The 25161-nt window shown below is 38.6% G+C and overlaps 1 protein-coding gene across 8 annotated transcripts in view; it reads right to left on the reverse strand.

Moving 5' to 3' along the window:
- The window catches only part of C10H12orf42 (chromosome 10 C12orf42 homolog), a 267817-nt gene that overhangs the window by 35230 nt on the left and 207426 nt on the right, over positions 1 to 25161 (reverse strand). For 5 of the 8 annotated variants that reach the window (XM_054527569.1, XM_054527570.1, XM_054527571.1 and 2 more), the window contains one exon: positions 17260 to 17337. The exons of the other annotated variants lie outside the window; for them this stretch is intronic. In XM_054527569.1, the coding sequence (XP_054383544.1) occupies positions 17260 to 17337 (78 nt within the window). The remainder of the gene's footprint in view (positions 1 to 17259; positions 17338 to 25161) is intronic. 8 annotated transcript variants of the gene reach the window in all.

The following is a 25161-nucleotide window of genomic DNA, read 5'->3' on the forward strand; positions in this document are numbered from 1 at the left end:
GTGGTACAGCCATAAAGTTCTATCTCTTTTGTGCACCACCTCTCTCAAAGCTTTGCTTACCTCCTCTGTACAAAGAAGGACCACAGCTCTCTAACAGAACTGAGAAACAGACTCATGTTTTCAATTTTCCTCTGAAGTTCCACACCAGTTCTCTCAACAACACCTGAAACTCAACATTTCAGATTTTGCATTTTCCTGCTGTGCTTATGCACTTGAAACTGATGTCATCCTGGGAAAGCTTGGAGCAGTGTCTGGCTCTGGTACAGCAAGCGCTTCTAAGAAGGCCTGAAGAAGTGTTTTCCCAGCCACTTGCAACTCTTGCAGTGCATTTAATCTTTACAATTATCTTCTGCCAGATTATATATCTTTGTAGAGCCCCTCCACAAGGTAAGAGCCTCCTAAAGTGTTTTTATTTTTTCCCAACATATTCGCCCTTTTTTTTAGAGCATACATTTATTCTATTGCCTACAGTTCCTGGGTCCCTGGCACTTGTTAAATAAGAGAGATGCTCTATGGCTTCTCTGGCTGATTCCCAGGGTCACAAAAACTATCGATGTGTGCATTTGCAGAAAGGGGTGGGATGTAGTTCAGCAGGAGTGCGAACAGGAAAGAAGGAGGAAGAGAGGAGCCATTTTGACTGATTTCAGCACTTTATCAAATCAGGAGCTGAATTCACTTCTGTTATGACACAGACACCTAGCCACAAGGCACAAGCATATCTTGATCTTCTCATAAAGATACACTAAAAAGTACATTTTTATAAAAAAGCAGCCTGGAATATTCATTCACATTAACATAAATAATTGCTCATGTTTCATCATTTTACTGATTTTTAAACTACAAATAAATTAGATTTAGAATCCTTTCCTTTTCTTAACCTTCACAATAAAAACAATTCAAGACATAAATATTATTTGCATTTGGGCTCTCAAAGGCAGGATGACATATTAAGAAACATATATTATTGGGTAAGTTCAAATACACTTTTTAAAATCTTTTAAGTTCAGGGGTACGAGTGCAGATTTGTTACACAAGTAAACTTGTGTTATGGAGATGTGTTGTACAGATTATTTCATTACCCAGGTATTAAGCCTAGTACCCATTAGTTATTTCTCCCCATCCTCTCCCTCCTTCTACCCTCCACCCTCTGAAAGGCCCCAGTATATGTTGTTCCCTTCTATGTGTCCATGTATTCTCATCATTTAATTACTACTTGTGAGACCTTGTGATACTTGGTTTTCTGTTTCTGTGTTAGTTTGCTAAGGATAATGGCCTCTATCCATCCATGTCCATAAAAAAGTGGACAAAGGACATGAACAGATACTTTTTAAAATAAGACATACATGTGGCCAACAATCATATGAAAAAAAGCTCAACATCACTGATCATTAGAGAAATGCAAATCAAAAGCACAATAGGATACTATCTCACTCCAGTGAGAATGGCTATTATTAAAAAGTCAAAAAATAACAGATGCTGGTGAAATTGTGGAGAAAAAGGAACACTTATAGACTGTTGGTGGAAGTGAAAATCAAATACACTTTTGTTATATTTCATTTAGGTGCTATGGATACTCTAACAAGATCATAGCATTTTGGAACTTCAAGTTATATTCAGAAGTTCATCTGTACTCAAATAATTCACTTGGAATTTAAATAAAAGAAACTACTGTCAAATTAGAAAATACTTAGCAAAGTTCCAGAGAAAGAATAAAAGACTTCTTAACAGCTGCTACAAAAAAAATTGGCGTGTCAATCTAAAAGTACAGTGAACCCAGAAAGATGGGAGAAAACAAGGTGATCCCTAAGATTATTTAGCTTAGCCCCTTGAAAGAAGTTTACTGCTGTGACACAGGGAGGTAACCATGGCAGAGCCTCATGGGCTCCTTGAGTTGAGGAGAAAGAGGGGGGCTGGGGAGAGCAAAATGAATAGTGTTCTTGGAGAAAAATACTAAGGGAAGAGTGCTAAAGAGAGTGAGTTCTCCAGGAGTCTGTAGAGGGTCCCCCTCAAGTATTCAGGGAGTATTGATCAGTGAATGGCAGCGAGGAAACTGCTCTAAGTTAAAAAGAACCCATCCAAAAGGATTAGTGGGAACTCATGCAGGGCCAGGAATGGTGCCTGTTTTCACCAGCCAAACTGGACAACTTCATAATTCATGGGGCCCTGGATAGTGTGCTCAAAAGCGTCTTGCCTCAGTGATGGGGAATTAGCCTAAGACTAACTGCTTCTATTGTCCTGACTTAATAAAACTCTTAAAAGCAAAACCCAAAAGAATCATAATGTTACTGAGTAACTTAACTGCATCACAGAATAAAGCACAAGAATATTTATAAGAAGGCAAAAATATCCAGCACCCAAAAGGGTAAAATTTGCAATGTTTGCCATCGAATCAATTCTTACCAGGGAGGCAAAGGAGTAGGATAATATAAAATAAAGAGAAAAATCAGTTAATCAACGTGAACCAAGAAATGACACAGATCTTAGAATTAGCAGACAAGGACATTAAAACAGTTATAACTCTATTCCATAAATTCAAAATATTAAGTAGAGACAGAAAGACCTTTTAAAAGACTCAAATTGAGGATCTAGAGATGGACACTAGAACGTCTGATATTAAAAAATACTCTGGATGGCAGATTAGACATTGCAGAAAGAAAGGTTAGTTGAGCTAAAGACACAGCAATAGGCCGGGCACGGTGGCTCACGCCTGTAATCCCAGCACTTTGGGAGGCCGAGGCGGGTGGATCACGAGGTCAGGAGATCGAGACCATCCTGACTAACATGGTGAAACCCTATCTCTACTAAAAATACAAAAAATTAGCCAGACGTGGTGGCGGGCACCTGTAGTCCCAGCTACTCGGGAGGCTGAGGCAGGAGAATGGCGTGAACCAGGGAGGCGGAGCTTGCAGTGAGCCAAGATCGCGCCACTGCACTCCAGCCTGGGCAACAGAGCAAGACTCTGCCTCAAAAAAAAAAAAAAAGAGACACAGCAATAAAAATTATCCAAAATAAAATCCGGACAGAAAAAAATAATTTTAAAAAATTTAAAAATATTGCCAGGCATGGTGGCACATGCCTGTAAGTCCCAGCTACTCAGGAAGCTGAGGTGGGAGGTTTGTTGGTGCCCAGGAGTTGAAGCCTATAGTACACTATGATCGCACCTGTGAATAGCTACTATATCCTATCCTTGATGACATAGCAAAAACCCTTCTCCAAAATAAAAATATTAATAAGAATATCAAGAAGTCCAATACATGCACAATTGGAGGTCACAAAAGAGAGAGTTAAATGTGAATACCATAAACCCCAAAGCACCACTGAAATAACAAAACAAAGATTTACAGATAATGAGCCAACAAAGATGATAAAATGGAATCATAAAATATCAATTAATACAAAAGAAGATGGAAAAGAGACAAAAGAACAGAGAACAAATGAGACAAATGAAAGCAAATAAGATGATAGCCTTAAACCAAACTAAAGTAATACTCACAATGTAAGTGACCTAAACACCCTCAATTAATAGACAGAGATGTCAGATTGGCTAAAAAGTGCAAGACCTACCTACAAGTTGCCTACAAAAAGCACATTTTAAATATAAAGACATAAATAGTATTAAAGTAAAAACATAGAAAAAGAAAGCCCACGGTAACACAATCAAAAGAAATTTTGAGTGCCTTATGTTAATGTAAAAGTGTATTTCAAAGAAATAAATATTAAAGACGAAGAAAGTTTGATAATAATGATAAGGAGGACTTCTCAGCCTCCATAATCATGTGAGTCAATAGTTAAATAAATCTTTTCTTTTCTACATCTATGCATAGCTTATGTGTCTGTTTCTCTGGAGAACCCTCACTAACAGAATCGAGAGAGAGAGAGACCTATTATAAATAGATAGATACATAAACAGATAGATAGATAAAATATCTACACCAAGCTGACCAGTTTGCAGGCACATCTGCATTTTTACAGACCCTCTAGGTAGTGGGGTGCAAGGGTAGATACCTCTGACATAGGACAAAACTCAAAACTTGAGTTTATGGGCTCCTCAACCTTTTAACTTGATGGGCTCCTCAAACTTTTAACAAAATTTTCTAACAACTAAAAGATGTAGAGATATCAAGTGACTGAAGACTTCAACTCTTATACCATCTAGTCTGGGATATGTTATTTTACCCTTGCAGATACCTAAACAAGGATTGATGCCTTCTTGGGTCCCATTTTAAAAGGTACTCAAATACAGAGGAGGGATGGAGAAAAACGAATATGCATGGAGCACCTACTGTATGCCAGACACTATACTAGGTGTTCCATGTATAAATTCTCATCTAATCCCCAAATCTGACCAAGTGTAGTATTATTACCCCATAGTACAGACTACGGAAGAAGCTTAAGCAAAGTTCATCAGAAAGCCTGTAAATTAGAAAACACATTAGCTCTTTTAAGTTTAAAAAAGAAAAAAAAGCAAACCCAGATTCAAAGATTATATATTCATTTCCCCATCCCCGCCATCCCATCTTTCTACAAAAACAAGCCCACTCTTAAGCAAAACTTCATGATAGAAGCTACAACATGCAAGGACAGCTGAACTGCATTAAATTAGAGCAATTACGTCAGTTTCTGAAGGTCGACATTGATAGGAAAACTTCATTGTCCTGACACAGAGGTCTCTGCTGCTCTTCCCAGATGTCAGAAAGAAAATAACCAGGCAAGTGCTTGGGCACATGCAAGGGTGCTATTTCAGAACCCTTTACCTCCTCACCCTGTGTACAGCTTATACACTTCATCTACCATGCAGAGTTCTAAGGAGCTGTCAGAGCTGTTTTACCATTTAATAAATAAAAAGAAAATATGTGCGTAGTAGAATTTTAGCACAAATCCAAATGGAATAATTCGTTTTCAAAATATCAATATTTGCTGCCAATGGGACTTAACAAAATTTAAAATTCTAACATTTGCAAGTGCAAACAAACCACTTCTACACCCAAGAAACCCACAAAATTATTCCCCTAAATGTCTTCCCATAAGAAATGGAGACATTTCATATCTTCCTTTAATTTTTTTTCTATATAGGTATTTAAATCGCAAAATCAATTCCTTTTGATTAACTACTTTTTTGCCCTGATAAAAATAATAATTCAGTACAGCAAAATTAAAATCTTGCTTTAAAATGGGAAACCTGATGAAATCAAAGATTTTTTTGAAACTTTGACTACAAAGTTTTTCATTTCAAAAAGAATATTTATAGAAGTCATTATGTAGTTGAATGATCTTAAAAAAAAGCAATACAGTCAGCTGAGGCACTGGAATCAGTGCAAAAAAACACTTTCTGAGGCCGGGCATGGTGGCTCACGCCTGTAATCCCAGCACTTTGGGAGGCCGAGGCGGGAGGATCACCTGAGGTCAGGAGTACGAGACCAGCCTGGCTAACATGGTGAAACCCGTTTCTACTAAAAATACAAAAAAAATCAGCCGAGCATAGTGGCATGCACCTGTAGTCCTAGCTACTCGGGAGGCTGAGGCAGAAGAATCGCTTGAACCCGGGAGGCAGAGGTTGCAGTGAGCCAAGATCACACCATTGCACTCCAGGTTGGGCAACAAGAGTGAAACTCTCTCACACACACACAAAAAAAAAAACAAAAAAAAAAAACAGACATGCATTTTAATAACATTTCAGATGCCAGAATTTTTACTAACACCCCAATTAAAACACGAAGAGAAAGTCCACTGTTTTTCTCCAGGGCTGTTAGTTTTAATGGTACAAATTCTTTGAATTGAAAACATATTAAGCACTACCAATTCGTATATCTGTGTGCCTTGAATGTACATATCTATAAGGAAAGACATTTATCTTTTTCATCTTCCAATCCAGCCAAGAAGCAGTAGCCAAGCCCAGGCATGTTACCAAATGTCACCTGATGTGACCAAATTAGAAAAAGGCTGGAGGCCCTCCTACAGTTGTGCAAAATTAAGTCATTTTAGCTGTTTTCATTGTTGTTATACAATAAAGAGGGATGGCAGGGCAGCTGAATCTTGGATCAATATAAAGAAGTCCTCCTCACCTCACCTCATTGGCAAAGATGAAAATTAATCTAATTCAAACTTCCCGGAGCTGTGTTCTCACGGTGCAAAGAGGACAGCTGCTGAAATGGTCATGTGGATGACAGAGGAGGGGTAACTATCAGACATTAAACCCTTCCATGCAGAATTATACACAAGAACTTTGTACACAGGCTGGCCAGTGAAGTCACCAATGTATGACAAGACCCACACAGCCCCTTTCCCCTATTTAGAAAGCTCTGGATTTTTGCCTAGTTCCAATCGGTGACATAACGACATGTCAACCCCTACTTTGCTGCCTATATACCCGTCTTAGAGAAATTGACCCACCCATAGCCTGGTACCATGGGACACACACACACAACAACACAGATGATTGGGTAAGCCCTGGGATTGATTGGATCAATTAAATTGTTCGTTCTCAAAAATCTGAAATTGAGGCACAGGGGCTAGATCAACTGGCTGGAAAGTCTGGTGACCTGGGAGACAAGGGCACATTTTGGGCTGCCTATGATCATCCACGTACAAACAGAGCAGAGACAGCTAGTCTACAGAAAAAGATGAGTGAAGCAAGAGAAGACAGAGAGAGAGAGAGAGGCAGCTTTGGGAAAGGGAGATACAAAAAAGAGAAGTCACAACAGTGTATCAGAAAGGACACTGAACTGGGAGAAGTGACATGGTTCCAGTATAGGACAGCTACTCTTCACAAGGTAGTTCTGGGTGAATCATTTAACTTCACTGGATTCAGATCCCATGATGGCAGTACAACTTAGTAGCTAAGACTTTAGCTTTTGCCTGACTTTTGGATTTAGGCAGAGTTAGGTTTGAGTCTCTGATCTTTATAAGCACTGTGACCTCAGTCACCTGACTTGCCCCTTTTAGCTTCAAATGCTACATCTACAAAATTGGAGTATTAATTATACCCCTCATAAGGATTTTTGGGATCATTAAATAAAGGGATACATGTAAATCAGTTATATAGTCATCAACATAAAGTATCCAAGAAATATTAACTCTATAATAACTGGGAATAATTCGCCTCTCTATGTATGTTTTGTCTTCTGTAAAATGCGGATAATAATAGGACCTTACTCATAGGAATCCTGTGAGGATCAAATAAGTTGATATACAGAAAGCACTTAGAAGAGTGCCTGGCATATAATAAGGGCTCAGTAAATGCTTTATCACTATTATTGTTGTTGATGATGATGTGTTCATCATTATTATCATTATTCCAGTGCCATCCATTCGCAGCACTTTTACCATCACCACCTTTGCAGATTAAACCAATTAATCAGAAAATTATGGGATTATGTTTGCCTCTGTATAGAACTTTGTAAATCTTGGATGCTTCATTAGGACTAATTTTGCTGATATTCCTATTAAATATGTAGCCAGAGCAATAGTTTATTTCAATATGATTCTTGAATTTTATAGAAGCAAGCATTTTAAACTTATTCATGAAAGGAAAAATAAATAAATAAAAGCCACCTAAATGTCCCACAAGGGATAAATGTTTAATTCAATAATATTATAGTAAGTCAACTGGGTATAATATCATTGAGCCATTAAAAGAATATGTATACAGGTTTATTGAACTGAATTATGAAGCAATATAGAAAAAATGATGTAATGGTAAGGCAAAATATGCAATTGTAAATACTCTATGATTACTGCTGTATGATAATAACTATGCACATGGAGTTATAAGCCTTCAAAGCAATGATAAGTGCACAGTTATAAGTCTTCAAAGCAATAAGATTTGTCAAGTTACGGAAATTGGAGAACTTCTCACTCCATTGACCATACTTCCTGAAATGAATTTTTCATAATAATTGAAATATCTGCAGCATGCTCTTATTAATTACAATCCTTCAATGTTAAATAACAAGAAAATTCACAGAAAAGAGATTCTTTTTCTTTCTACAACATAGAGGAAGCAGATTATAATCCTCCACAGTTTTGACTGTAATCACTTTCCTTAATTATATGCCATTAAATATTAAATTAGAATTGGTCAAATCTTTAAATAAATAATGTTATTACTGCTGTAACTAGCAGGTTATCTCCATCCTAATTCAATACAGCACATAACTGTGGTTTATAAATGAATAAACAAATTAACACTAGTGCTTAACCATATATAACAGAGAATACTCTTTTTACTTTGTTTTTCTAAATTATTTTAAATTTATTTTTAAGCTATGGGTAAAAAATGTGTATATTTATGGTATACAATATGAGGTACCAGCACAGGTATATATTGTGAAATGGCTAAGTCATGCCATTTGATGTATAGCAGAACATTCTTTTTCCAAGAATCTCTGTTTCCAACATCTCTGTGCCACACAAGAGAGTCCTGAAATAAAGTGAGTCTCTAGTAGATGTAATTAGCAGAGAAAAGTTGTTACTCCTCTCTGGAAGCCTCAGTGTGACTACAAGAGGCACTCCTATACACATGCATCTGTTTCCAGTGGTTTGCCCATCCTAAGCAGAATCCTTCGGCAATTGAGTGACAAGATTGCACTACAATAAGCCACCTGTATCCAGATTCTCATGTGCTGTCGGCCCTGAGGATTCTATTCCAAAGTCAGGTACCATCTTGACAGAACTGCAGGTTGAAGCAAAGACTAGTGCATGAGGTATTTATGGCTTAAAACAAGTTTCCAACTACATACTATCAAAAATGCATTCTTGCTTACCTGTGTAGTCTTAAGGAAAGTGGCAATAAGCTCATTGTTAATAAAGAAATTATTTATCATGCTGTGAGAAATACGGAACAGCTTGTTGGTCAGCCCTTCACAGAGCTGACATCACAGCATCACTGACAGTCTCCACCACCTTTTGTAATTACCACTTTTTTTTTATTATTATACTTTAAGTTCTGGGTTACATAAGCAGAATGTGCAGTTTTGTTACATAGGTATACATGTGCCATGGTGGTTGGCCGCACCCATCAACCTGTCACCTACATTAGGTATTTCTCCTGTTATCCCTCTCCTAGCCCCCCATCCCCTGACAGGCCCCAGTGTGTGATGTTCCCCTCCCTGTGTCCATGTGTTCTCATTGTTCAACTCCCACTTATGAGTGAGAACATGCAGTGTTTGGTTTTCTGATCTTGTGATAGTTTGCTGAGAATGGTGGTTTCCAGCTTCATCCATGTCCATGCAAAGGACATGAACTCATCCTTTTTTATGGCTGCATAGTATTCCATGGTGTATATGTGCCACATTTTCTTAGTCCAGTCTATCATTGATGGACATTTGGGTTGGTTCCAAGTCTTTGCTATTGTGAATAATTACCACTTTTATAGATGCTATGAAATGTAGACAAGGTTACATGACAAAATTCCATAAAATCAACAATAGCAAGTGAAAATTCATTATTCAAAGAACAGTGCCAACTACCAGCCATCATTCCCAGGTGCAGCCTCTTCCGACTTCCTACTAAAATCTAAGCCTGAGAAATACGCTATGCTTGATTCTAAAAGGCATTTATATAAAAAAGAATTGGAATGAGAACAAGGTGGGGAGCCATACGTAGCCATACTCTGCAAGATTAACAAAGGAGTCCCAACTGACTAAAAAACAGGAGGGAGAGATTTTACTCCAACCAGTTGCCCACATACCCAACCCTAGAAAGCAAAGGTCTGTGGTTAATTCAATAATTGAAAGACAACTGGGTATAATATCATTGAGCCATTAAAAGAATATGTATATAGGTTTATTGACCTGAACTACGAAGCAATATCAAAAAAAAATGATGTAATGGCAGGTTAAGGCAAAGCATGGAATTGTAAATACCCTATGATTACTACTGTATGATAATAACTATTCACAGGGAGAAACAAAATATATCAATATATCAATAAAACAAAACAAAAACAAAAAATCATGGCCACTCCTATGTATTATGCACACTGATTTGTAAGGCAGGCCATGTACTACTCCAGTCCCTGATCTTGAACCCTGCTGGAATGTATAAGAAAGAGATAAGAATGGCATTTGTATGGTCTATCCCAGAACCTAGAGATCTACATGTGAAGCATTAAGTCAGTGAGAAGCCTCGTGGTAATAATGCTTGCTGGAGTTGTAAACTTTCTTATAATTCGGGAGTACCAGAAAACAAGACAGTGGAGGAAGATCCTACCTTACTGTGGGAGAAGAACACTAGAAGATGTAGGCAAAACCCTGGGAACAAGCCTAGCCTATACTTACCAACTAAAGAAAGATTCAAATAACTTCCAAGTGGACAATGAACAGAGGCAAATGACCAAATGACATCTGTACAACATGTCTTCTAAAAAACACCAAGGACCTGAGATACTGCTGTTCAAAGATTTTTTTAAATGTGAATTCATACAATGTTACCTATAAGCATAATAGGTACTTTTCTATAGCAAAATAGAGAGGGTTGTCTTGAAGGCTCAGAAAAACCTCCTGGAACCAGTCATTTTGGGAATTTTTGAAAAAGAGTTTTGCATCCTTAATGGTATACAAAAGACATAGCCTTACTGAACAGGAACAGAAACCAGGAAAAGAACAGGATAAAATGACAATATAAGAGCTTTTGATGATTAAAAACAACAGGATGAACAGAAAAGACCAATCAGCAGAGACAAAACAGAGCAGGGTGAGATAAGGAAAAATTGCAAGGAAATTAAATGTCCAATAGCAAAATGGATGAGTAAATTGAATAATCAACACAGCAAAAAAATCAAATCAATAGGAGGATGCAGCAGACACTGTTGATGCAAATAGAAATCATGTTCTTCGCAAATAGAAATCATGTTCTTCACAAACAGAAATCACCTTTTGTTCAATATCCATACCTCAAGGAAGTCATCCTTTTCCCAGCTCAAGGGAAAGTCTCTACTAATGGTAGTCTCATTCCTCTTACTGTGATTAGTTTAAAGGAGGTCACATGACTTAGTTAAAGTCCGTGAGATCTGAGGGGAAGTCTGCTGAGAGCTTCTGAGAAGAGTCTGCTCACTGACACAGGAAGAGGGCTGTTCTAGAATGTGGGGCCATCTTGAGAAGAGGAGAGAAACTAGGGCAGGGTCTCTACACTGGGCAATGGCAGCTTCTGTTAGTTGTACTTGACAGAATCTCGATATGCAGAACAAACTTGAGAAGCCCACCTTTCATGAAGAAAAAAGAACAAAGAAATGAAAGTTGTGAGAGAATAGAAAATATGATGGAAGATGAGGAACCTAGGACATTTCGGAGTTCCCTGTTGAAAACATAGAAAGAGTAACTGAAATCCAATCAATAAGCAAAGATATAATTTAAGAAAAATAATGTGGTGAAAAATCCTAGTAATTCAAACCACAAGAGCTCACTGTGTTTTAAGTAAAGTTAATTTAAAGGAGTCTTATATTAACTTATCCTCGCAAATTTTACTTTCCATCTCTTTTTTTCGTAAAGAAAAACTGTGTAGGTATCTTGGTAGAAAAATAAAGAGCATCTACTTCTGTACAAAAATAAGATTGGTACCATGCTTCTTTTTATGCAATTTCAAATGCCAAAGACAATGTCCTAACATCTACAAACACTAAATAATTTTACTTCTTGTTAAATTTTTATTCATATGGAAATACAATGGTAAAATGTTTTTTAAGATACGCAAAGGATCAGGAAATATACCAAGTAAATGTTCTTCTTTAAAATTTTACTTGAAAACGTCCAAATTCTAAATTATATAAACAAAAATGAGAAGTTGCATTAGGAGTAAGTATAGTCCACAAAATTCCTTGCTTTACAAAGGAATTAAAATATACTTTTTCATAAATTTTTCAATCATAAAAATACAAATTGAAGAATATTGTGGAAAGGGTTAAATGTATTTGGGAGAAGATTAAAATGACCAAATTTAGGAAGATAAGATAATGACCACATTTAGGAAGTTTCCAGCCATTATTTCTTCATATACAGAAGACCCCCTTATCTACCATCTCACTTTCCATGGTTTCAGTTATCCACACTCAACCACAGTCTGAAAACATCACATGGAAAATTCTGGAAATAAACCACACATACATTTTAAATTATGCACCATTCTGAAAAGCATGATGAAATCTCATGCCGTCTTGCTCCATCCCACCTGAGAGGTGAATCACCCCTTTGTCCATTGTATCCATGCTGCACATGCGACCTGCCCACTAGCCACTTCCTAGCCGTCTTGGTTATCAGATCAGCTGGCACAATATCGCAGTGCTTGTGTTCAAGTAATCCTTGTTTTAGTTAATAATGGCACCAACACACAAGAGTGATACTGGCATAAGGTTATAATTGTTCTATTTTATTATTAGTTATTATTGTTAATCTCTTACTGTGCCTAATTTATATATTAAACTTCATCATATCTATGTATAGGAGAAAACATAGTATATATAGGATCCAGTACTATCCATAGTTTCAGTCGTCCACTGGGAGGATCTTGGAATGTATTTCCCCCATGGATAAGAGGGCACTCTTATACTTTTTCAGTCCCACCTTCTACTCTTCTGCAGGAACCTCAACAATGCAAATGTTAGCACTTTGTTATTGTCCCACACATCCTTGATAATGTTCTTTTTTCTCAGTCCATTTTCTCTCTATATTGTTCAGATTAGGTAAATCTAATCTGTCTGAATACCTGGATTTTCAAAAAGAGAGAAATGAGGAAATCTTATTAAAATATATATTTCCTAGATATTTCACTAAAAATTACTAAGAGACTTTTTTTTTCTCCAGAGTTCTTTGTATAACTAGGTCCTTACTTTTCAGATCCAGGTTTAACTGTCAGTTTCACAGGAAGTTACTTCAAGTTTACCTTCCTTATAGTTCCTTTCACAATCTGTAATTGCATTGTTTGTATATTTTAATGGTTTATTTTCTGCTCCTTCCCCTAGAAAATAAGCTCTATAAAGTGTTAAATCAAGTTTAGCCTAAAGCTGCCTCCTTACATATTTTAAGTTCAGCCTAAAGGTTTTTCTGTACATCGTGAACTGTAACAAGTTGAGGTGTAAGCAGACCACAGCCTACACTTGTGCAAATCACCAAGCAATCAAATATAGCCAACTGTTTGAACCATGTTTAAATAACGCAAACGCCAACCTGTAACCTATCCAGCTGTTTCTGTACCTCACTTCCGGTTCTCACTTTCCCTTTTCGGTCCGTAAATCTTCTTCTACCACATGGCTGCACAGGAGCCTCAGAGCCTACCCTGTCTCGGAAGCTGCCTGATTGGTGAATTGTTCATTGCTCAATTAAACTCCTTTACATTTAATTTGGCTGAAATTTTTCTTTTATCAAAGGGCAAGGACGATGTCTCCTTCACCATTGGTTTGCACATTCAACACATACTGTGTTGTATAGAAACTGAATAAATGTATCAGCTACCTCACACATGTCTGAGGAGAAACAGCTGGCATTTCCCATATATTTTAATGATAGAGTCAGACCAAGAAGAAGTCGGGTAGAACATATGCACACAGCCTGGCGATTTTAAGATGTGTCACCCCTAAGAAGTAGAGCCCATTCGTGCTCCCTTCTGGCCTAGATGTGCCTAGAAGTCTTGATAAAATAAATTTTAACTGGTGTCCAAAAATAATTGAAGATTAATTTAAATCTTAATTTCAGTCTATGTCTATTGAAGAAATACTGAAGAAGGTTTAGATTCACAAGACACAACAAATTCCTTAAAAGCCTCTTTTCTTAACTTTTGCTCATTTTCTCCCTCTCTATCCCCCTTTCCCCTCCACCCTCTTCCTCTCTTTCTCCCCCATCACTCTCTCTTCCATATACACAGAAACTGTCCCTCCCTTCCTCTCCTCAATCCTCCCCTGCTCCAAGCTCCCAGGAGCCCATCCTCACCCAGCTACCACCACAGGCTCCCTTGCCCTTCCTCTTTGCCCCACTTGACATTGTAATTCTTCTTCTCTTACTCTTGGAATTTTTCTGGTTCCTCTGTTTCCCTGGTTCTTCACTTACCCATTGCCCTGATCTGCCTAAGAAAGGCCAAGGAGCTTACTGGTGAGGGTAGAATTCTTCTTGACTTGTAAATTTGAAGCAGAGGCCAAGTAGGCTAAGAGAAAAGGAGAATTCTCACTATGGAGAGAAGGAAAGGGGGATGGTGCTGTGCAGGATAGAGACTATGAAGAAATAAAAATAAGTACCTTCACTCTATCACAATGGCACTAAAACAACCAAGTACCAGATATTAAAGTATCCATATATCTTGGTGTATTTCAAGACTTTGCTTTTCTCCAATTTTCAGCTGCTCCCTCTATCCATTTCTCCTTCTGTATTATTTTTTCCTATGAGGCTTTCAATAAGGGTTTTCTAACTAATGAATAACAGCAACTGTGGGCTGAAACAGGAAATGATCTACCATATTATCTTACCTCTTTAAAGTCCCCATACACTAAGAAACATTAAAACATAGAGTGGGAACATTAATCTAATTGTTGAAGGCACAATTAAGCAGGCTTAAACAAACAGGCTTCAGGCATGGAAGAATAGCAGCATGGGTTACAGTCACAGGCTATGAAAGGTACCAGATCTAAATTGTCTCAACGCAACCACTTATTTTGTCAGAAAATGGAGATAATAATATGACTATGCCATAGGATTTTTTATGAGGATTAAATGGACACTTGAGGAAAAGTGTCATAACAATACCTGGCACATAGTCAAGTTCAAGGAATGTTAGTTGTTTCTGTGGTTGAATTAGACATAGACCAACTGGTCTTGTCCCAAAAAACAGAGAAGTGTTGGTTTATCGAAGGTAAACAGGCTAAACAGAGTTGAGACAAATGCATACTCACCTAACTAAGGCCCTAATCACCATGTACTAAATGCCTTTCATTTAGCCTTTGCTTTTGTTTGCAAGTAAAGAACCTCAATGTGGTACTTTTCACTCATAGCAAAACTATACAAAATGTAGAGTCCAAAAGACACCTTGAGTTTTCCCTAAGGCGCAAAACAAGACTTTTGCACACTGAGAAATGCAGAGAGCCTACCTTCCACAGGGTTTGGACCAATGGACTGATGGCCATGGTACTCATAGAAAATGTCACCCCTTTTGTTCTCATAGAGTTCCACCGGATTAAAAAAAAAAAAAGAGGGGGTGGGGGGCAAGTACAAAGACTTGAAGTTATCAGTGAGAGAAGGCGACTGTGTTTTATTAATCCATGTGATTAATCCAGCATGCTAAGGAAGATTCTTTACAGAATCAAAACTTGCATGTTTTGATCCACATGGATTAGGAAACTGCTGCATTCACTTGCCAGTACCTCTTCTGCTTTGTGCTTGAGTTTTATTCTTCAGGGTCTAGCAGGAACAAAAGAGAAAGAGTGTTTATGTGAGGACCAGTAGCAGAGGCACTTTGACAATTGTCCTTCTGCCCCTCCCTTTCTGGGAGACACTTCCTGAATTTCCCAAGAACTAAGCCCCGGGTTTGTATTTGCATCATTTCTCCCCAAAAGCTGAACAGCTAAAAACTACCCCCCAAATGCAAATTTCTGTCAACCCATGAAAAGTGGTTTTCACCAAGGGGAGGGATGGAAAAATCCCACTCCAAACATTTCGCAAGACAGTGGTGAAAATGATGCAGAAATATGCAAGGATCCAGTGGGAACCACCAGCCCTTCACGAGGGTGAGCAATCTGAAAGAGTCCTGTCAGCATCTGAGAGGTTCCTCACAAGCTTTAGTGTGAAAGGAATGGGAGACTTTGGATATGCCAAAGAAAGAGAAAGAAATCTTCAGGGAATCAGAGAGAGAGTTACCCAGCAAGGCTCAATCAGGCTTCACTGCCTTCCGTTGCCTATAATGTGATTCTGAAACCTAGCATGAAGTATATGTGTACAAACTAAGATGATTTGAATCCATTTCATCTCTTCTTATTCTACCTAGGAGAAGCACCAATTGAGTCGTCTGCACAAAACCTCTGTGGTCTACAATACAGCAGTCTCCAATATTTGTGAGACTTTTCAAAGAAGGAGTTGGTCTGAGGCTGCTATTAATCCAGTAGAATGATGATGTATGATAACAGTCACAGAAACCTTCCCAAAGCACATTTAGAAACATGAGAAGCACATGCCTTTCAGTTCTAGGGAGAATTACGGCTTCCAAGTGAAACTGGACTAGCCCAAGTAAATGAGATCTCAGCTCCCCTCTCACCTTTCGGCCTCCCATCTGCCCATGTTCTCCAAGTCATGGTCCCTATGCTACTGCAAAGACTGAGGCCAGAAGCTGGGAGACCTCCCAGGTAACATTCTGAGATCAACTGGTTGATAACAATCAATGCGGTTCATCAGAAATCTGAAAGTTTGTGAGGCCTCCCTTTTAGAAATAATTGTACACTGTAAGACTTTATCCATATTTTTCCTATAGCTGCCCCCAGTAGCCAGAACAGTGTTTAGTGCATAGTCAGCATTTAATAAATATTTGTTAGATTGGTGAATGCATATAAAATTATAGATAAATAGGAGGAATAAGTTGGGGCATTCTATTACACTGTAGGGTAACTATAGTTAAGAATATTGTTTTGTTTTGGTTTGGTTTTGTTTTGTTTTGTAGAGATGGTGTCTCACTCTGTTGCCTAGGCTGGTCTCAAATTCCTGGGCTGAAGTGATCTTCGCAGGTTGGTCTCTCAAACTGCTGGGATTTCAGGTGTGAACCACCATGCCTGGCCTATGGTTAACAATATTGCATTGTATATTATCAAATAACTAGAAGAGGGGATTCTGAATGTTCTCACCAAAGAAATGATACATGTTTGAGTGATGGATAAGCTAATTATCCTGATGTATCATTACAAAATGAATACATATATTAAACATCACAGTGTACCCCTCAAATATGTGTAATTACTATGTACCCATTACAAATAAATATTAAAAAATAATAAATATTTGCTGAACTGTATCATAGAACTCGTTGTCAGCTGCTTCCTTGTCCTTAGAGTATTCCCCCTTTGAGAAAAATCACCACGACCAATGTGTCTGTGTATACCCAGCTCCTAGCAGAGCACCCAGCACATGGCAGGTTGTCAGTAAGTGTTGGCTAAAGCTGTGGTCTGTGGCATAATCTGCTTATGAGCAGTCTTACCATATGGATCTCTGAAGAGTGTGATTTGTGTTTGTATGTGTAGGTGTGTTTGCACATACATGCGTACACTCTTGTCTGCATATACTTCTGTATTGGTGTATGTACCTGGCTCTGAAGGCAGCAGCACGAAGGAAAATGAGAAGTCAGATGTCTTACATTTTGGCTGGTCATTGACCCTCCCATCTGAAAGGAAGAAAATCATTTCTACAACATTCTGCTTGTTGACCTTCCAGGTTCTCATCAGTTGACTGAAGAATATTTTTTAAATGGGAATTCAATTATCCAGTCTCCTCCTCTGTCTCCTCCTGCTGTATAGCCAAGGTGATGAACCCAGAGAGGTTAAACAGTCTGTACAAGGTCACACAGCCAGTGGTTGAGCTAGGCCTGGATCCCCAATAGCCTTATCACCTCCTCACTCCTCACATCTCAGCACCCTACTTTGAGCACCATGACTCTAGAAAAACAGTTTTTGTCAATTTTAGCAAGACATCCTAGCTGTTAAATCAAATGGGCATTCTTAGTACATCTCTTAATTGTCCTCCCTTAGTATTGGATGCTAACTATCCTTTCCCTTTTCTTGAAACTCATGAAATCCTTTGAATGTAGTAAAAATAATGCTAGTAATTACTGAACATTAAATCTGGGCCAGGCACTGTTTCAAGGACTTCAACTATATTGTGACATTCATCTCTCACAATAAATCCTAGGAGTTAGATATTATCATGATCCTCATTGTAACTCAGGGTAAGTAAAGTGCAGAGACATTAAGCCCAAAGTCAATGGCTAATTAGGAATTCAAACTTAAAAGTCTAACTCCTGACTGGGCGCTTCTAACCACAGTGCCTCCTGTTAGCTTCTGTTCCTTCCCTACCTTTCTAGGTCACATGGCTTCTCAGCTTCCTCCCTTTTATGCCTCCTCCCTTCTCTTGATCATCTCATCCACTCTCAAGAATTGCTTATCACCTCCTGATGACTCCATAACTTTTTACTCTAGCTCAGACCTTAATTCTAAGTCACAAACAAATAGGAACCTCTTTAAACATGCCCACTAGAATGTCTGTATCTATTCAGGTGTATTAGGCAAAATGGTCTCCTTTGTTAACTTCTGTTCAGCTGGTAAGAAATTAGATGTAGCTTTATAATGTTCCATTTTCTGTTCTCTTCATGACACATGGGGTGGTTTTTTTTAATGCAAAAATAGCAATCTAATCCCTACTTGTTATTTTAAGTAAATCCATATTTGTTGCTTTTAACCAAAGAGTTAAGTATGTTATAAGAGGAATGCTCCATCTGTCTGCTGCAGGCAAGGTCCCAGTTGCTCAGCCATTTGGGACTCTGAAAACTCCTTCTTTGATCATCGCCATCATACTGGGCCTGGCATCTGACATCATGATCATAACCAGGAGAGAAAAATGAGGGGCTGATGCTCCACTGATGAGGGAATAACATGGAGTCAGTCTTCACCAAAAACTCCAAGTTTCTTTTGTGGATCAGTTTTAACCCCTTTCATTGGCCAGTTCAGCCAGGTGCTATATTTGCTGTAGCATTCATTTACAAATAAGGCCAAGTAACAACGTTATTCATGAAATAAATTTAGGCAGCAGTAAGCCTGAGGTTGGTTACCACCACTGAAACTTTGCGTGGTGTTATCACTTAGCGTTTGCTGCATAATAAACCATTCTAAAACATAACTTTTTTAAATTATTATTTTCCAAGATTCTGTGGGTTGACTGGGGTGTTCTGCTCTGAGTCTGCTCATCTTAAGCTGGATATTTTAGGATGACCACCCTTGTATGTCTAAAAATTGGTAGACTGGTTGGTACAGTAGGGGCTTCACTCACATGTCTGCTGTCATTTGGAGTGACGACTCCATGTTTCTCATCATCTTAGGCTCATTCATAGAATGATGTAAGGGTTTCCATCAGCAAGAGGGCAAACCCCAATACTTTTAAATTACCTACTTATGTCATATGTTTTAATGTTTCATTAGCCAGAACAAGTCATGTGGTCAAGCTGAGATCCAAGGGATAGAGAAATAAACCCCACCTCTTAATGGGAAGAGTGACATTCAAGAGGCCAATGAATTATCATGGACATTTTTGCAATTTTATGGCATTTTACTTAATCAAGTCCTAAGAAGAATAGAGAGATCCCAGGGATATGAGATGACTGGAGTTATTCAAGGGCAGCATCTGGAATAAGCCATTTCAGGGGTAAGAGCAATTCATCCAAGTTAAGCAAGACAGCAATTTCCAAAAACCCCCCAGACTTTGTGACTGAGTCCATAGAAGACATAAGTCTTATTCTGCTCTATATGTTTCTTTCTAAAACTGGTCCTCACCTAACAATTCTCCAACCCAGTAAATGGCAGTACCATCACCATCACCCATATTGTTTCAAACCAAAAAAAAAAAACACCTCAAGAATTATTGTGAATCCCTACCTCACCCTTATCTAAATATCTTAATCATTAGTGAAGTTTGCTGGTTTTATCCATCTAAAAATTGTCTCTATCCTTCACCCACTCATTTCCATCTGTCATTACCATCATCAGGTTCTTCTTTGTCTCTCACTTGGACTTTTACTGTGAACTCCCTGCTTCCTCACTTGTTCCCCCTACAATGAATTATCCAAACAACAACAGTGTGATCATTATTTAAAGTAAATATGAAGTGGTACAGCTCTACCTAAAATCTTGAATTATCTCCCACTGAGCCTAGAATAAATCCAAAACTCCCCATTGTAACCTAGAAAGTTCTTCATAGTCTAGACCCTTCTGGCCACACTGGTCTCTTTTCTAATTTTTAGACACATAAATACACATATCTTGTCTCTCTGGCCAAATGTCAATTCCTCGGAGGTCTTCCCTGACCTCCATATCTTAAATTGTCCCAATCCTCTTCAATCTTGGGTTATTCTCATTCAATAATCTATTTTTTTATCTTTTTCTTACCTTTTTAAAAAAAAGTCTTAGGTATATAGCTTTTAAAGATCTGGTTCATTGAAGTGTAATTTGTAGAGTAAAATTCACTCTTTTTAATGCCCAGCTATATGTGTTTCATCAAACACACAGATTTGTAACCATTATCAAAATTAAGATATAGAACATTTTGTCACCTCAATGAACTCTCCAAAAAGTTTTACAAAAACTGAAACAACCCAAATGTTCTTCAGCTGACAAATAAACAAACTGTAGTGAATTCATACAATGGAAGACCACTTAGCCATAAAAAGGACTATGAATATATATATATATACACACACAAGGATGCATTACACTAAATGAAATGTTAGATTTAAGAAATTACATGTTGTATAGTTTCATTTATATGACTTATTGGAAAAGGCAAGATCATAAGGGCATAAAACAAATCAGCATTTGTCAGGGCTGGGGTAGAGAAGGGGTGGATTATGAAGGGGCATGAGACAATTCATCCACCTCTTTTTTCATAGCTTTCATTATAATCTGTAATAATCTTGCTTATTTACTGTTTAGTTATTAATTGTTGCCTTCCTCAAAAGGCATATTCCAAGAGGGCAGGAACCCATCTCTTACTCACTTCTGTGTCTCCAGAAACTAGCATGGTGCCAGTCATTTAACAGGTGTTCAATTATTCTTTGTTGAATGACTTAATGAATATGTAAACCCTTCCCCAACTTGACCTTCACCCTGAATCCTCAGCTTTAACCCATGATCCTGCCCTGTGAATATTACCTCCTAAGTAATATTACTTACTGCCATATCCATGCCCTTGTTGTTTTTTACTTAGATGATTGTAACAGCCCCAAAAGTAGTTTTCCTACCTACAGTCTTGCCCCTTCAACCACTGTCTCTAACTGCTGCTAGATATGATCAAATTACATCACTCCCATGCAACTTGATCATATCTAGCAGGAGTCAGAGACAGCGGCTGAAGGGACAAAACTTAAAAAAAAAAAAAAAAAAGTAGTGGTTCCCATTGCCTAGCAACCAACCTAGCTATGACTCTTCTCCATTCCCAGGTGCTCAACCCTAATCACCACCTACTAGCAGGGCTCTGCTCCTATTCAGATATGGCTCCCAGAACCACAATGCTGCTCATCTGTCCTAAGGATGACTCCTACCTCCAACTAAGTGAGTCCCTCATTCTGGAGGGTCCCTATTGTCTTCCTAGTCCCTCCCATCAGTGCCTCCTCAATCCCAGCATGCCTAATGGCTTCATGTCTCCAAATCTAAGTCAAATATCAAGGAATTTAGGGCTATCAGAGCAAATCATGTAATTATAAACTATGTTATTTCTCAAAGTTATACCCATAATCTCAACTCTCAAGATCCTAGTATACCAAATCTTGAAGTCACATATTTTTCAGCTAGTGATAGTGGCAATTATTTTCTCTGTTCCTCCATTGTGTTTTTAAAAGAATAAAGAAGTTGGCATTTCTTTTATTGAGTTACCACAGTAGGCTGGAAATAAGCCTAAATTACTCTTTCCATAAAACTATCAAAAGCAGGATAGGTCAAAATCAACTTTTAATATGTGCCATCAAAGCCATGAAATATGAAATCCATATGATTTTTTGGGCCCTTTGGGGGAATCACTAATGCTCATCAAAGGGCACAAGCTAAATAAGTTAAAGTATATCCATAAAATATATTACTCTGAAGTTGTAAGAAAAATGAATGAGGCTCTGGATTCCATTACCAGTTTACACTCTTGCACCATTTGAGTTTCCAACTGTAAGCCTTTAACTGGGGGAAAAATGGTGTATGGAGGCAGGACAAGATTGCAGCTCTCACTGGGACAGACAGAGCAGCATGTGGAGACTTATATCATGAACTTTTACTCCAGAGCTACTGCAGAAATATACCAGGAAAGCCAAAAGAATCCACAGACCCTATGAAGAATGTGGTTTCCTCCTTCAGAACCCAGGAGACAGCCCAAATACTGTGAGGGCCCAAGTTGTGAAAGTGGGAAAGGGGTATTATCCACCCCTGAACACACACCCTCACTGGAGAACCTGAAGGTCTAGATCAAGGGAAAAGGATTTGACCTTACCTGGGGCTGAGTCAATTTAGAGAGCCGAGTGAAATACAGGGGTAGAGGAAGCAGCAGGAAAAGCCCTGTGGGCTCTCTAGGTCCCTGGGAAGCAATTTCTGACTTGCCTCACAGGGGTCCTTGGGGAGGGCTGCCAGAAGTACTGGGAAAAGACCACAGGGAGAAGGAAACTTCCAGCTGAACTTTGTAGCAATTCTAACCCAATGTGAAATCTCCTGGCCAGAACTCAGAGGAAGAGAATCCAGTAGACTCAACAGGCAGGGAGGTGCAAAAGCCCTAAGTGCTTTCTCAGTTGAGAGGCTGCTAGTGCAGGGAAAGTTCTCAGCCCTGCTCACCCACTGCCTAGAAACAAACTTGGTACCTACGGTGGGAGTGAGATTAGCCTTTTGTGTTGCATAGGAGCTGGGTGAGGCCTGTGACTGCCAGCTTTCCCCCACTTCCCTGACTACCTGCATGACACAGCAGAGGCAGCCATAATCTTTCTGGGAATATAACTCCATTGACCTGGGAATCACACCCCCATCCCCCACAGCAGCTGCAGAAAGACTCCCCCAAGGGGAGTCTGAGTTCAGATACACCTAACCCTTCCCCAACCTGGTGGTCCTTTCCTACCCACCCTGGTAGCTGAAGACAAAAGGCATATTCTCCTTGGAGTTCTAGAGCCCCCACTTAATGCCTGATCCTCCCTATACTACCACAGCTGATGCCCTCTTGAAAGTGCCACTTCCTGGCTGGAGGCCAACCAGCACAAAAACAGTGCATTAAACAACCAAAATTAAGGATTCTCACAGAGTCCATTTCACCCCCCTGCCACCTCCACTGCAGCAGGTGCTGGTATCCACAGCTAAGAGATTTGCAAAAGGTTCACATCACAAGACTCTGTGCAGACAACCCTCAGTAGCAGCCAGGAGCCTGGTAGCCCTGCTGGGTGTCTAGATCCAGAAGAGAAGTAACAGTCACTACAGCTCAGCTCTCAGGAAGCTACATTACCAGGAAAAGGGGGAGAGTACTACATCAAGGGAAACCCCATGGAACAAAATAATCTGAACAGCAGCCTTGAACCCCAGATCTTCCCTCTGATATAGCCTACCCAAATGAGAAGGAAACAGAAAAACAATTCTGGTAATATGACAAAACAAGGTTCTTTACCACCCCCCAAAAAAATCACACTAGCTCACCAGCATTGAATCCAAACCAAAAAGCAAATCCTTGATTTACCTGAAAAATCATTCAGAAGGTCAATTAAGGAGCACCAGAAAAAGTTGAAGTCCAATTTAAGGAAATCGAAAACATGATACAAGAAATGAAAGGAGAAATCTTCAGTGAAATAGATAGCATAAGAAAAAAATCACAACTTCAGGAAATAAAGGACACACTTAGAGAAATGCAAAAGCTTCTGGGAAGTCTCAGCAATAGAATCAAAAACAGCAGAAGTGAGAACTTCAGAGCTTGAAGACAAGGTTTTCAAATTAACCCAATCCAACAAAGACAAAGAAAAAAGAATTTTAAAAAATGAACAACACCTCCAAGAAGTTTGGGATTATGTTGTGACCAAACCTAAGAATATTGGTGTTCCTGAAGAAGAAGAGAAATCTAAAAGCTTGGAAAACATATCTGGGGGAATAACTGAGGAAACCTTCCCCGGCCTTGCTAGAGACCTAGACATCCAAATACAAGAAGCTCAAAGAACACCTGGGAAATTCATTGCGAAAAGATCATCAACTAGGCACATTGTCATTAGGTTACCTAAAGTCAAGATGAAGGAAAGAATCATAAGAGCCATGAGGCAAAAGCACCAGGTACCCTGTGAAGGAAAACCTATCAGATTAACAGCAGATTTCTCAGCAGAAACCTGACAAGCCAGAAGGGATTGGGGACCTATCTTCAGCCTCCCTAAACAAAACAATTATCAGCCAAGAATTTTGGATCCAGTGAAACTAAGCTTCATAAATAAAGGAAAGATACACTCTTTTTCAGACAAACAAATGCTGAGGTAATTTGCCACTAACAAGCCAGCACTAAGCTGCTAAAAGGAGCTCTAAATCTTGAAAGAAATCCTGGAAACATCAAAACAGGACCTCTTTAAAGCATAAATCTCATAGGAACTATAAAACAAAAATACCGTTAAAAAAGACCAAGGTATACAGGCAATGAATAGCACGATTAATGGATTAGTACCTCACATCTCAATACTGACATTGAAAGTAAATTGCATAAATGCTCCACTTAAAGGACACAGAATTGCAGAACGGATAAGAATTCACCAACCAAGTATCTGCTGCCTTCAAGAGACTCCCCTGACACATAGGACTCACATAAACTTAAGGTAAAGGGGTGGAAAGACATTCCATACAAATGGACACCAAAAGCAAACAGGAATAGCTATTGTTATATCAGACAAAATAAACAATAAAACAACAACACTTAAAAAAGACAAAGATGGACATTATATAATAATAAAAGGCCTTGTCCAACAGGAAAATATCACAATCCTAAAATATATATGCACCTGACACTGGAGATCCCAAATTTATAAAACAGTTACTACTAGATCTAAGAAATGAGATAGAAAGCAACAAAATAATAGTGGAGGACTTTAATACTCCACTGACAGCACTAGACAGGCCATCATGACAGAAAGTCAACAAAGAAACAATGGATTTAAACTATACCCTAGAACAAATGGACTTAACAGATATTTACAGAACATTCTACCCAACAACTGCAGAATATACATTCCATTCATCAGTGCATGGAACTCCTTCCAAGATAGACCATGTGATAGGCCACAAAACAAGCCTCAATACATTTAAGAAAATTGACATTATATCAAGTACTCTCCAGACCACAGTGGAATAAAACTGGAAATCAACTCCAAAAAGAACCTTCAAAGCCATGCAAATACATGGAAATTAAATAATCTCCTCCTGAATGACCATTGGGTCAACAATGAAATCGATGGAAATTAAAA

Source organism: Pongo abelii, chromosome 10 (assembly GCF_028885655.2).
Source record: "Pongo abelii isolate AG06213 chromosome 10, NHGRI_mPonAbe1-v2.0_pri, whole genome shotgun sequence".
NCBI lineage: Eukaryota > Metazoa > Chordata > Mammalia > Primates > Hominidae > Pongo > Pongo abelii.